This window comes from Gadus morhua, chromosome 12 (assembly GCF_902167405.1).
Source record: "Gadus morhua chromosome 12, gadMor3.0, whole genome shotgun sequence".
In the NCBI taxonomy this organism is placed as follows: Eukaryota; Metazoa; Chordata; class Actinopteri; order Gadiformes; family Gadidae; genus Gadus; species Gadus morhua.
This window is the reverse complement of record NC_044059.1, coordinates 5,039,661-5,054,660: the sequence shown is the minus strand read 5'-3', so window position 1 is coordinate 5,054,660 and position 15,000 is coordinate 5,039,661. Positions and strand designations below refer to the sequence as shown.

General features: G+C 47.3%; 1 protein-coding gene across 1 annotated transcript in view; it reads right to left on the bottom strand.

Moving 5' to 3' along the window:
- Positions 1-15,000, bottom strand: part of zc3h3 (zinc finger CCCH-type containing 3) — a 53,012-nt gene that overhangs the window by 1,682 nt on the left and 36,330 nt on the right. Inside the window, exons 5-11 of the mRNA XM_030372002.1 lie at positions 13,974-14,134; positions 12,425-12,503; positions 11,683-11,841; positions 11,288-11,357; positions 7,653-7,784; positions 2,152-2,366; positions 1,608-1,738 (exon numbers count right to left, since the gene is read on the bottom strand). Of these exons, the coding sequence (XP_030227862.1) occupies positions 1,608-1,738; positions 2,152-2,366; positions 7,653-7,784; positions 11,288-11,357; positions 11,683-11,841; positions 12,425-12,503; positions 13,974-14,134 (947 nt within the window). The remainder of the gene's footprint in view (positions 1-1,607; positions 1,739-2,151; positions 2,367-7,652; positions 7,785-11,287; positions 11,358-11,682; positions 11,842-12,424; positions 12,504-13,973; positions 14,135-15,000) is intronic.

The following is a 15,000-nucleotide window of genomic DNA, read 5'->3' as shown; positions in this document are numbered from 1 at the left end:
GTGTGTGTGTGTGTGCTTGGGTGCGTGTGTGCAGGGTGTGTGCCAGCAGACTGGAGCAGGTGTCAGGGGGTCGGGAGGGGATGCCTCTGGTCCGTCTGTCAAGTCTGTCGACGGGACCCTCAGCTGTGCCCACCCCTCTCACCCAGACGCACATCTCACCCAGACGCCCAACATTGGGATTACACTATTATTATGGTCCGACCAACCATTGGTAATGCTTCCATTTCCAACTAACAACAAACGCTAACAATTAACAACGCTTCTATTTCTCATAAATACCAAACATTACGCTGTGCTCGCACCAAAAGCGAATACATTTTTCGTGCAATGAAAAATGCGTTCTTCACGGAAGCGTTTACTCGCGTGAACGCCTACCGCGCATAATCCCCAACGTTTCTTTCTGCCAGCCTTTGCTGATATAACCACCATGGCCACTCTGTTCTTGTTGTGGAAGTCCCGGAGACGTCAGAGATGTCGGAGAGCCTCATAACACCATCCGGTGGCACACACCATCCGCCTTCTCCATGAGCTGCACCTGGATAACTGACGCTTTTGTGATCCAATCAGGGCTCCAGGACGTGAGTGACGCCGAGAGAATCGCCACGCTAACAAGCTTTCATGATAAAGCTCCACGCAAATTAGGCGCTGAAGTTCAAATATTTGAACTCTATTTAACATATTGTGTTGTTGGCGCCTCGTTGTTCACGCCACCGCCCATGCCCGTCTTTGCCTCAACCTTGCCCGCCAAAACAACGCTTTGCTTTTGGTGCAACAGCAACTTTAGGATTCCGCTCTTTATTATTAATAGATTAAGCAGGTAATGTCCTCATAAATAACCCAACAATATTTGGATTCCGATAATTGTGATTAGCGAAAACCAATCAGTAATGTTTCTGTTTATTTCAAAAATAAATATTGCACTGCTGGACAGGCCCACATTAGACGAGGCCTCCGGACTCTGAGCCCTCAACACCCCGTGAACAGGTAGGTGGAGGAAATACGCTGGATACTGTCCAGGTATGGACAGTATACATGTCAATTGGTCTCAGCGTTAGGTTTGATTCCCAGCTGAAAGGGTCTGGGTTTGAACCCCAATGACAACATTCTGTATCTGTAGACAAAAGGGTCTTGTTCCCATAAATAGAAGCAAAGGAAGCAAAACTTCAGATAAAAAGCACTTGCTTTATTGGATAGTCTCAATGTTAGAGTGTTTCTGTCTGCAGTCTACCTGTAGGTGACGTGTCCTTGAGCAAGATGTCCCCTAACCCCTACCTGCTCATAAATTAGCTGTCTATGTACCGTCTCACCCCCAGCTGCCCCTGAATGACCCGTCTCTGTACTGTCTAACCCCTACCTTCTCCTGAATGCCCTGTCTCTGTACTGTCTAACCCCTACCTTCTCCTGAATGCCCTGTCTCTGTACTGTCTAACCCAAACCTGCTTCTTAATGCCCTGTCTCTGTACTGTCTAACCCCTACCTGCTGTTTGTTGACATGTATTTCTATCCACCATCAGTCACTTTGCATAAGAGAGTCTGCTGAGTGACTCTATAGTTAATAGTATATTAGTTTAGGGAGAGAGTGGGGGGCTGGTAGAACACCAACTCACCCTGGAGAGGGGAGGGTCCATCCGCCGTGTCCGGGAGCTCCGTCTCCTCGGGCGAGCTGGAGAGAGAGATGAACGAGGGCAACTTCAGGTCGCCGGGGGTCGTCGGGGTTGTGGTCACAGAGAGGCGGAGCCTAGTGACACAACGACACAAGAAAACATAAGACAGAGTAAGACTGGCCTTACCTGCTCCTTAATGACATGTATATGAACTCACTCAGTCTTTATGAATCAAAAGCATCTGCTAATTGACTCCAATGCAAGTTACTTTGGCGTTACGGAGTGATCTGGAGGAACGGCGCTCGCATGAGTGAGCAGGGACACACTCCGGTTTACTATGACTGTGATGTAATACGTCACAGTGACAGGCCAAGTAAGAGGGTCAAGTGGTGGCTTCGGGTGATCCATTCCCATCTGAAACGGTCCTGGGTTCGATCCCCAATGTCCGACACCTCTGAGCATCATTCAGTGTGGGGCCGATGTCTCAGGGTCTCTCGGGGTTGCTCTGTGTCTGTGAGGGTGTGCGTTGTGGTGTTTTTGTCCTGACCTCTTCGTTGGCTCCTTGCAGCGGGCCCTCCTTGCCGGCTGAGTGGCGGAGGAGCCGGCGATGGCCGTGGTGGTGGCGGGGCCGGCGGGGGCGGCTCCAGAAGGGGCAGGGCGTCTCTTGCCTCTCTGGCGGTGCTGCAGCTTGCAGCGGGTGCCCTGCGGACAGGAGCCGCTGCGGGAGAAGTCCGGACACACCAGCGTGTGCTTCTTCTTACACTGCACACACAGAACGCATACAAATGAATATGTCAATGGGAGAAGACTTTATTCATTACTTTGTTTAGTTTACTGTAATTACAATGTAATACAGTACGTAAAACAGTGTGCTGGTGAGTGAGAGTGAGAATATGAGCGCCTTATATTACAGTGTGTATGTGTGTGTGTATGTTTATGAACACGTACACGTGTTTGTGTGTGTGTGCGTTTGTGTGTGTGTGGGGGGTATTACAGTGTGTACATGTTACAGTGAGTTTGCGCACGTGTGTGTAAGAAATAGAGTGAGTGTCTGTGATACAGTATTTGCATGTATTCTAGTTTGAATATTACAGTGTGTATGTATTAGTCTGTGCGTGTTTGTATATTACCGTGTGTACGAATTAAGGTCTGTGTGTGTGCGTGTGTGTGTGTGTGTATTACAGTCTGTACTCATTAGTCTCTCAGGGTGTGTGTGTGTGTGTATGTGTTTGTGCGCCTCTGTGCGTATATTACAGTGTGTAGATATTACAGTGAGTGTGCGCAAGCGCGTAGGAGAAGAGAGATAGTGTCTGTTATACAGTGTGTGTGCATGTATTCTAGTGTGTATATTACAGTGTGTACGTATTACAGTCTGTGTGTTTGTCTGTGTCTGTGTGTGCGTGTGCGTGTGTGTGTGTGTGCGTGTTCCAGTGTAAATTAGTGGCTTCATTCTGTAGGAGATCGGATCTGTTCCACCTGTCAGACCAGCTAATTATACACACTATGTGTAAGTGTGTGTGAGCAGTGTGTGTGTGTGAGCAGTGTGTTTTGGGGTCCTCAGCTCATGTTGCTAGATGTTTCAGCCTCGAGGGACCTCGAGGTATACCTTAACTTACATGATCTATATCTGCATGCCATCACTGTCCCTCTCCCACACGCGTGCAATACAAGCCACTGGAGAGCTTTCCTCCAACGACATACTCCAAAATAAACACTGGCACTTGAAGTGTATGTCCTATCCGGACCACGTTTGTACATCATTTTAACATCTGTTCGTATTCACGTCCATCCGTTCCATTATTGTCATCCATCCATCAGTCCTTTCATTTATCAACCATTCATATTTCCATCCAATAATTCATCCTTTTATACATTCATCCATCTATCAACCATTCACACATACAGAGTGAAAGAGGGGGCAGAGAGAGAGAGAGAGAGAGAGAGAGAGAGAGAGAGAGAGAGAGAGAGAGAGAGAGAGAGAGAGAGAGAGAGAGAGAGAGAGAGAGAGAGAGAGAGAGAGAGAGAGAAAGAAAGAGAGAGAGAGAGAGAGAGAGAGAGAGAGAGAGAGAGAGAGAGAGAGAGAGAGAGAATCATAGAGCGTGAGAGAGAGAAGGGGATGGATATGTAGAAGTGGACAGATCGTCTTTATACCACGGCAAGTTAACAATTTTCCACCTGATTTAAGGAACCCTGCCAGGTCTCTTGGGCCTATTAGAGAGAGCTCTCTGCTAGGGCCAACACCGGGGAGAGTCAGCATATTTAGCACAGGAGACAGGGAGAGAGAGAGCGAGAGAGAGCGAGAGAGAGAACGAGAGAGAAAAGACCCATCGGGAAAGAGAGTAAGAGAAAGGAAAGGCGAGAGAGAGATAAGTGAATGGAGATGAAGATTCAGAAAAGAGGGACGTCTACAGCAATTTACATTTTCGGCATCAAGCCTAAAAATGTGAAGTTTTTATAGAAGGCATTTTACATTACGCAGAAAGAAACTGTAAAATATGTTGAGTACTTTTATTGCCCACTCAACAAGTAACAAATAAGATAAGGCCTTCTACTCTAGTAAAGTGGATTCCTCGTGCAGTGTTTGATCCAGTAAATGGATCAAGTATAATTTTAATTATGCATATTCATACTTATTTTAATCCACCAGTTTAAACCTGTAGTTGTTAAACATAATGAATTAAAAATCTAGGTATGTCTTTGTAGATGTTCGGTTCATAAATTAGGCATACATTTTCTAATGTGTATTTTTCAGAATGTATATTACGCTTTTCTCTTCAGAACCATCATTTGCAATTGGTTTACAACAAATACTGTCCTGTGTTTGCAGATAATGCCCCTTCAGAGAGTTAGACAAAGCATTATCATACTTATATAATGTTGTTTTTTGAAGGCAATCACCGTAATGTGAGACTTCCAAAGTAAAGGTCAAAGATGAACTTATTAATTTGATATGAGCATAGAAACTCAACTTTCCTTTAACACAATACTACCAGGTTTTCAGTTTAAAAGTAAAGTTTCAACAATGAATTATGAACAAATATGTACATGAACCTATTGAATCCATATTGCGTGGGGTTAAGACTTTTAAAGGCAGACAAAGGGGGCTATGAGAGATGTAAAGACAAGACGAATAAAAGAGAAATTCTGAGTGAGTGAGAGCAGTTAGCAGACAAAACCAGACTTGAAGAAGAGGAGGAGGATCAGGAAGAGGAGGAGGAGGCGGAGGAGGAGGAGGATGGAGAGGAGAAGGGGTTTTAACCCGTAAGCTGCTGGAGTGTCTGGCAGCCCGGCTCAAAGTGCCATCCTCAGCACTTTCCCATCTATAATTACTGCCTGCTATCCATCACACTGCCGCCGCCACACACACACACACACACACACACACACACACACACACACACACACACACACACACACACACACACACACACACACACACACACACACACACACACACACACACACACACACACACACAGCTGCCAGACCCCAGCACTGTGGGCCTGGTTTACAAACACACACACACACACACACACACACACACACACACACACACACACACACACACACACACACACACACACACACACACACACACACACACCATCACACCAACACACAAACAGCAGAAAATCACAGACCTAAGCACTTTGGCTAATAGAATAAATATTAATATTCCTTTTGTTTTCCGTGCCCTGGGTGGCGGTGCTCTATTTAAATGAGCTCTGACAGTAGGAAGAAGCATGTGTTTCACACTCACTCCAACACACCGACACAGAGGTGACAGATAGAGGGGGGGAGGGAGCGGGATGAGGGAGGAGTGGAGTGAGAGAGGGAGGGAGGAAAAGGGGAGAGAGGGCGAGGGAGAGAGGTGGGGGATAGAAAGGGAGAGAGGGAGGTAGGGACGGGGGAGGGAAGGACAGGGAGGGAGGATAAGGGAGAGTGAGGGAAGTGCGGAAGGGAGGGAGGGAAAGAGGGAGGTAGGGAGGGGGGAGTGAAAGAAAGGGAGGGAGGGAGGATAAGGGAGAGTGAAGGAAGTGAGGAAGGGAGGGAGGGAAAGAGGGAAATTGGGATAGGGAGGGATAAATGAGACAGGGAGAGCGGGTGGGGAGAGATGGAAAGGGAAGGATAAAAGAAAAAATATACATATGGCCAAATACACATGGAGCCGATTTTTGGTGAAACCGCATAAGGGTGCACTCACACTAGGCCATCTGGCCGTGGCCGTGGCCGTTGGCCGTTTTCACACCTAACCGTGCTCAAATGGCCCCATTGTTCTCTGGCCTGCACTCACACTAGGCCGTCTGGCCGTGGCCGCTGGCCGTCGCAACTGTGGCCTGGCCACGGTAGGCTCTTGTACATACGTCATCACGTCGTAACGCGTGATCACCAAGCGTCCGCTGCATGGACCATAATAAAGTCTGCCGCCAGTCAGAGCTTTAACAACAATGGACAACAACACAGAGAACACAGTTCGCACTTTGCTGAGTCTGTTGCTTATTTGGAGCCGTTCTCAGATAGAGCCCACTCTCGCTGCTGTTTTTTCCGAGTACTTTTTCGACTTCTCTATGGGGACAATGCCTAGTTGGCAGGGGGGTTCTAGTGGGTGAGGGGCAGGGCCGTCTCCGTTACCGTCCGGCCCTGAATGTGTCACTCATCCACTAGAGTAATGCCACTAAACACACCTCTAACCCACAGCTGTCCCTGCCTGCCTGTGTGTGTGTGTGTGTGTGTGTGTGTGTGTGTGTGTGTGTGTGTGTGTGTGTGTGTGTGTGTGTGTGTGTGTGTGTGTGTGTGTGTGTGTGTGTGTGTGTGTGTGTGTGTGTGTGTGTAGATTACCAAGCAACTTGTTTACCTGATCCTAATCTCTTTATGGATCATGTAACATTCCTCAGGATAAAAAGAAGCTTTAATACCACAACATAAATATAAAATATACACAACACACACATCCCATGCCTGTTTCCAGCCACCAGGTCTGCCTCACTCAAAGTTGAAGGCTAGTTTAATTCACTAATTTTCACATATACACCAGCTTTGACAGCTGCATTCACACATGCACTCCCACTTACACACACTTCCATGCAGACACTCATGCATCCATTCATACTCAACATCCAGCCACCCATTCGCACAAACTAATTTTAAAATATATATACACCAACATCCACCATTTCTTTATGAACATAATATATAGACGCCTTGCTTAAAGACACTTTGCCTCAACGATTAAGTCTGGGACAAAACCCTCCCTTTACAAGACTAGCTTCACTACACTACACACTGTTATTATTTTTACTATAGCATTTTAATTAGGGTGTTCCCCACTAAGCGTGTGTGTGTGTGCGCTTGGGTGTGTGTGTGTGTGTGTGCGAGCCTATGTATGGGGAGCCTGAGCAGAGTTAACAGCGGCAGTATCTTAGAGCAGAGCTGCTGTTCAGACCGGCCCTATTCCTCCTAATGGCCTTGGATCTCAGGAGCTCTCCTTAATGCGTGTTAATACAATGATACAGTGAATGTTAGCGGGGCCATAAAACCACCGCCGTTCACCCCGCGGGAAGACTGTGTGGGGGGGGGGGGATGTATACGGCTGTGTGTGTGTGTGTGTGTCCGCATGCTAGCGTGTGCATCGTATAGACTAGAGAGTGTGCCTGTGACTGTGTATGTGAGCACAGTAGGCCAGTGTGTGTGTGCGTGCGTGTGCAGGGTACTTTGTGTGCCGGTGCGTGACAGAAGTCTAGTGTGTGTGTGTGTGTGTGTGTGTGTGTGTGTGTGTGTGTGTGTGTGTGTGTGTGTGTGTGTGTGTGTGTGTGTGTGTGTGTGTGTGTGTGTGTGTGTGTGTGTGTGTGTGTGTGTGTGTGTGCGTGCGTGCGTGCGTGTGTACATAGAATAGTGTGTGTGCCTGTGTGTGTGTGTAAACCAATGTCTGTGTGCGTATAGCATAGTGCATAGTAAGTGTGTGCATGTGTGAGGGTCAGCGTGCATGTTTGTATGCATGTGTGCATGCATGTGCGTGGTAATGCCTGTGCGAGTGTGTGTGCGTGGTACCTTTTCCCCCTGTGGGCAGTAGCCCTTGATGAAGTCTTGACACACGGCGGCTGTGCGCGACACATACACATGACTGTAGGGACAGCTACTGTTGTTACAGATCCCGCGCAGGAAGTAGGAACACACCGGCATCTGGAGGGGGAAAATGGTTTTAGAGCTTGTTTCACATTTGCGCTAGGCCCATGTAAATGTAGTTTTCCATGATCACAAAGCCCATTGAATCTCGAGAGGCACAGTGTCAGCGGGACAGAGCGACAGGAGAGAGACAGCGAAAGAGAAAATAAAGCGAGAGAGAGAGGATGTGAGAGGGGGAGAGGTTGAGGCTGTGAGAGGGAAAGAGGGAGAGTTGAAGAAAGAAGGAAAAATAAGAAGGAAAATGAATAGAAATGGCAAAAGATTAATTTATTAATTAGGGTTTCAGAGGTGCAAGCGAAAGAGTGCAAGGACTCTGGTCGGGTAGCGAGGGGAGAACTTCCCCGGGGCAGGGCCTGGGTGGCTTGTGGGGATAGTCATGGTCAGGACAGGAGAGGATCCTTTGGCCTGCAGTGAACCGCCTTCTAAATATTGACCCGGGCTCCTTCAGCTGGGGAGGCCACGGTGATGTGTTCATGGACAAAATGTTCTCTCCATGTCCAGAAGGTGGCTACTGAGCTCTCCCCTTTCCCCCTCACAGGGGGGAGGGGGGGGGTCGGTGTGGTGATTAGGGGCTCAGTCTTCTCTGGTTTCCTGTTAGTTATTTGTAGGGCGACAGGCCAAGGATTGAGTTGGTATAGATAGACGAACCCCAGGAGAGAGAGAGAGTACAGTGTGTGCGGTGTGTTGTGGTTGATTTGGGGGGGGAGAGGGGTTTAAAAAGGTTGAAAAAGGTTTATTTATATTCAGACTTGTAAAGACTGTTGATAGGGTTGTTATTGCTGCTTTTGCATGTTGTATACATTTATTAATTGGCCAGAGTAAAGTGCTTTAGTTTGGGGATAGGGTAGAGGGGGATAGTGAGTTAGTTAATTTTGGTCTGGGAACAGTTCATGTTGTTTTAGGGATAGAGTTAGATCAGGTGTATTTAGGTTAAGAGTCATGTTGGGGCATGGCTGGGGTAGGTTAGGGTTAGGTTGGGACTAGGGCTGGTTTTACGGTAGAGTTATGTTAGGGTTGAAGCCCGGGAGATTAGGGTTACGTTAATGGTAGGTTAATATGGGTTGGGGTTAGGGTTAGGGTTAGGGTTAGTCCAGGGCAGGAGGGCTGGTGGCGTGGCACACAGACAGCTGGACTCTCAGTGAACACAGCATGACATCTGACACAGGTGCAGGCCATTGTGAGTAAGTGAGTGTGTGTGTGTGTGTGTGTTTGTGTGTGAGAGAGTGTGAGTGTGTGAGTTTGTGCATGCACGGATACAGGCACTTCGGAATAGGAGCTCAGACACCTGTTGAGGGTTATTTATCTTATAGAAAAGACAGCTTTCCCTCTCAAGTGTCCTCACATCACACACGCTTAATCATCTCATGGCTGAGATGCAGGAACCATGGGCCAATGTGAAGACACACACCGTGGTGCGTTGACTTCAGCCGTAAAGTTTGAAATGTAAGACAGCATGTAAAGCCAAGGTGTTTTCAGAGATGGTTAGGGAAATGTTTCAGCCTGGTTGTTATTTCAAAGATGGTTAAGGTTAGGTACAATCTTTCAAATGATTATGTTTGCGTTTAAGCTCCGAGCTGTTTAGATGTATGTCTTAGGTCAGAGGCGTTCAGGTAGAAGTGGCCAAGGTTAAGGTTAGGTGAGGCTGGCTTCAGGGTTCAGGTAAGGCTTTTTCTTTCTTTTAAGGATCTGGGTGAAAGCACCACGTGACCAGAACAGTGCTTCACGTGACACCGCTCTCGCTCCACCCCACACCTGAGATTGCTGGCCGTAGAAGACCTCGAGAACTCGAGTACACAGGGGAACAACGTGTTTGGACGAGGTCACTCTCCCGGATGACGTCCACACCGGTCCTTATAACTCCTTAACCTGGCACAGTGTCCTTAGCAGCGCGACCGTGGCTGAGGTGCACGTCACGAAACGGGACACTAGATATACACATGCGTCAGGGCCCAGAATGTTAAAGGGAGGATCGGTGTGGATGGTGGTTAAGAGCCAGTATGTGCTCTGGGCCCCAACCATACCGCGGTGGTTTGTGAGGTCATCCTTTTCTATGGGTTGAGGCCAAATAAACCACATATATTGTATGCCCTTTCAAAACAGGAATGACATTTCCTGATATTAAAACAACCAACATACAAATCTAGAGATAGACGTTGAGAGAGACTGAGAGCAAAGCATAGCTACAACAACTCGAGATATTCTCTCTCTCTCTCTCTCTCTCTCTCTCTCTCTCTCTCTCTCTCTCTCTCTCTCTCTCTCTCTCTCTCTCTCTCTCTCTCTCTCTCTCTCTCTCTCTCTCTCTCTCTCTCTCTCTCTCTCTCTCTCTCTCTCTCTCTCTCGCACTCGCACTCGCACTCGCACTCGCACTCGTCGTTAGAATGTAAGGCATCCAGACCTAAAACTTGGATGCAAGATAAGTGTTTGAAACTCTTGGTCCCGTTCAATATCAAATATATATCAAAAATACTTCCTGGAACAATGGTGTTGGTTCCAGGAAAAGTAATTTGGTCACGTCCTATATGATCTATAATTAGATATAATTGCATGTCTTTTCATGCAACAGACATACGACAACAACTCTGACAGCAATGTTAGGCAGAGTACATTGGAGGTGACCAAGGTGTCACCTCAACTACTAGTTCCATATTCAGCACTCACGTGAAATGAATATCGAATATGAGACAAATTTCCATCTGTCCACACCTGACGGTTAATGTGTTTTGGTGTCCTGCAATGATACAAGAGTGACCAAGACACCCCTCTCTCTATTCCCTAAGCATATAGAATAATATTAATAATACATAATAATCATAACAACTGATATCATGTTGCTATGTTATGGTTGTTTGTTCATTATTTTCTTCATGTTATTGGGACCCGGAACTATCTAATATCTTACATTCATAAATTACAATATTTAAATTAAATAATGTCTCTCTCCATGCCCCCATCCCCCTATCTATCTCTCCCTCTTGCTCCATGTCTCTATGTCTCTCTCTCATACCTCACTAATCAGGTCGTGCCTCTGTGGCCCTCTAGCCAGGGACATGAATCCGAGCTGGCCCCCTGACGGCACGCACGATAGTCATGACACAATGTGTTCCAGCAACAGATAAAGATCTACATGTCTGGGTTGTGGTGAGGATTAGTATGGGCGTCGGACCTCATTAAGAACTCCAGTGATAATGGAACTGCGAAGCAGACCTCGGCACCAACAGAGAAAGGTCAACTGTCAGTTGATGGGAGCAGTTAGTAGTTTGGACCCAAGGAAAAAGTTGGGATCCAACCTGGTACCCCCCAGGAACCAGATGAGCTGCTAGATCTACAGATATGCTATTGCCACTGTGCGTGCGTTCGTACCTTTTATTTCACAACCCTATGTGAGAAGTTACAAGTATGTGCGTCACCCTGCGTTCATGTGTGTGTTTGTCTGTGTCACCATGTGTGTGCGTGTGCGTCTGCTTGTGTGTGTGTTTCCATGCGTGCATGTGTGTGTGTACCTTTTCTTTGTCCACCCTATGTGAGAAGGGACAGGTGCCTGCTGCCTGTTTACAGGTTCCCCGCAGAAACCTTGCAGAACCATTAGGAAGGCACCTCGTTAGGATCTTGTCATCACCAGAAACTCAATGTTCAATATGTTAACAATGAATACGCAAAAACGTGAATTCAAATGAATAACAAAACTTGTTATTTAGAACTTTTTGGGTTCATTGGTGGGAACTTCTTTACACTTTTCATGCTAATAAGAGAAATAAGAAAATACTTTATTGATCAAATAAATGACATTTCTGAATGCTGAATGCCAAACTGTGTGTGTGTATGTTGCTTGGTAATTGTTTTGATCACCTCCAGAGGAGGGACCTGTTGACAGTACCTCATGCATTTTGTTCATTACCTGGTGCAGACAGCCACCTTGTCTGGGTCGTGGATGTACGGGCAGCTGTCGCCGCGGTTACACTTCCCGAAGCGGTTGTAGTACATACAGTAGTTGCGCGGCTGCTGCTTCTTGCTGTGGGCGTTCCTGATGATGGCCAGACTGCGCTGCACCGCTCGGCTGAAAAAATTGGTTAACAGAGAGTATATAAGAGTTTATGGCACCGGGCTACAGCTGATGCCAACAGAGAGTGTAGTTGTAGTTCATAGCTACCCGTCTACAGGTGAAGCTAACGGAGAGTAAAGTTGTCGTTTGTTGATACCTGTCTACAGGTGAAGCTATCAGAAAACATAGCTAAAGTTTTGTAGCTACCCGTCTACAGTTTAAGCTATCAGAGAATATAGTTCAAGTTTAAAGCTACTGTACCTGGCTACAGGTTATGTTAACGGAGAATATAGTTATAGTTTAAAGTTACCTGGCTAAAGGGGATGTTAAAAAGTATAGTTATGGTTTACATCAACCCGTCTACATGTGATGTTAACAAAGTATAGTCGTTGTATATGCCTACCAGGGGATTAACAGATAAAATGTTGTAGTTCATGGCTACAGGTGATGTCAACAGAGTACAGTTGTAGTTCCTAGCTATAGGTGACATCAACAGAGTATAGGTGTAGTTCATGGCTACCGGTGTGCTTAAACGGGTACAGTTGTAGTTCTTGGCTACAGGTGCTGTCAACAGAGTATAGTTGTAGTTCAAGGCTACCTGGCCACATGGCGGGTGCTTGAGGGACGACCTCCAGGGGGCGTAGGGGAGCAGACCTGGACAGGACTCGACCACTTTCCTGGTGGTGGAGAAAAGGCACCAATAAATATCAATAAAGGAATTCAAACCTTAATAGCCTAAGCCTATGAGAAGGGCTGTTAAGGAGCTAAACCTCGAAACAGGTTTCATAGATGCTCTATATTTGGACGTGGATGTTTTACGGGCGGATCAACCCAAGAGACAGGAAGGAAATTGTTTTTTGCAAATGTAGAGGGTGAGAAACTAGTGACCATAGACCAGTATTCTTAATTTAGTCAATTTAATACTACATCGACTTCGGTGGTGTGTGTGTGTGTGTGTGTGTGTGTGTGTGTGTGTGTGTGTGTGTGTGGAGGCACATCCTGCATCAACTTGATCTCTGGGTTTATTTATGCAGCGGTGGTTTGACACACCAGTGCCAAAGTCAAACGTGCCATGAAGAGCCACTCTGACAACATCATAAACACCCTGGAGGCTAGACACTAGGTGGGAAGAGGTGGGAGCCCATGGATGGACAGATATATAAATAGACAAACAGATCTATAGACAGACAGACGGACAGACGCACAGACGTAGAGATGGACAGACAGCTCAAGATAACATATGATCCTATCTAAGCTTCTAATTTAGGAAGGGGTTTCTGGCTGTGAGCGTCGCGGTCACCCCTGGCAGGGGACCAGGAGCTGCAGGCTGGGTGTTGAACATGCGAGACCCCAGCTCCTGTCACCGTCCTGGGGAGCGGAGAGGGGGTGCAGGACACAGCCTGGCTGGAGCACATGGGCTGGCTGCTTTCTCCATTACACCCGCGTAGGTAGAGGTGCAGTGAGTGGGTGAGAGAGTGATTGAGTGAGTGAGAGAGAAAGAGGGGAAGAGAGAGAGCGAGAGAGAGCGAGCAAGTGCGAGAGAGAGCGAGCGAGAGCGAGAGACCCTGTGGGGTTGTGCAGGCCCCAACCCTCTCGCTTTTCTGACGGATGACAACTTTATTATTTTAGATGGCAAATCCAGCCAGGTATCCCCCACTAGAAGATTACTGTGGTCAAGCCGGGTCTCCCACACCAGTAGATTACTGTGGTCAAGCCGGGTCTCCCACACCAGTAGATTACTGTGGTCAAGCCGGGTCTCCCACACCAGTAGATAACTAGGTCCATGGCACCTACAAACCACTGTCCCCTCCACCCAACTACTGCTGTCACACTACAACCACTTTACTGTATGACCCCTGAACCCTCCCCCACCCAGTCAGATCACAGGGAAGCCACGCTGGACCAGACATTTGGGGTAGGAAATGCTGCTGAAGGATGCCTACTGGAAGACGTACATTGTGCTTTGTATGTAGAACTTTTCAGCTGCCAGTCAAACACCCATCGCACATAGGACTGCCCTGCCCCCGTTTCCATTTTATCCCCAGAATTTTAAGTGAAGCATCTAGTTTTAAAACCTTCTAAAAGTACAACTCAACATAAACTAGTGAAATGCAGACGGCTATTCTTCCCGTCAGCAGTCAGTCTACCTGTTCGGTTGATTGACATGCTGGCTGCCACGGTGCGGGACAGCTTATTGGCCGACACCCTGTACAGGGACCCGCCGATCCAGCGCATGTCCCGCCCCCTCCAGTGCTGGGGAGTCTGGTGTCGATCCTGTGGGGAGCGCAGGCGACTCTGAAGAAGACTCCTGGGGAAGAGAGGAGGAAGAGGACGATGAGATGAAGAGGACAAAGAGGTCGAGAAAAAGAAGAGAATGAGGAAGAGATTAAGAAAGAGGAAGAGAAGAGGGAAAAAGAGAAGGAGGAGAAGTGGAAGAGGGATAGGTGGAGTAGAGGAGAGGGAGAGAGAGTGACAAAGTGGAAGTGGTGGAAGAGGAGGAAGAGGATGATGAGGAAGAGGACAGGAATAGTAAGAGGAAAGGAGGCAGAGGAGGTGAAGAGGAAGTTTGAGATTAACAAGAGGAGAAGAATGATTGATAGAAAAGAGGAGAAGGAAAGAAACCCCAAATGAAATACACTTGCAAGATAAGTCACATCCAGTTTATTTATATCAACTTCATAGCTTACACCCAATGGATTGTGATTAAACAGCCGCTCCTAACACAACGAGAAACCTTTATTGAAGAATATACACACAAAACACACGAAAGATACAGCTGTGGCCAACAGTCTCTTCTAAACCTTGGTCCATTGATAAGGTAGTGAGACCGACCGGACCCCATCCCTAGATGGATTCCAGCTACCAAACACTCTATAATTAAAAATGTTTTAACCAACAGCATGTGGTCGAATATTAGCCTCCATCCACACTCTCGCCGTATCTCCTCTCTTCTACTCTCTCTCTCTGTTTCACACATTCCCATCTTCTCGGACCAACCCCCACCCCTTCCTCCTCCTTCCCCCTGCCCCCTCCCATGTCACAGCACTCTGTTAAATTGCTCTTCTAATGGAAGGGACGGCGGTGTGGAAATGGAGAGAATTGAAAAGAGGAGGGTAGGAAATCAATGAGATAATAGGCAGGGCAGGGGGCCAGAGACGAGCAGAACACTGGAAC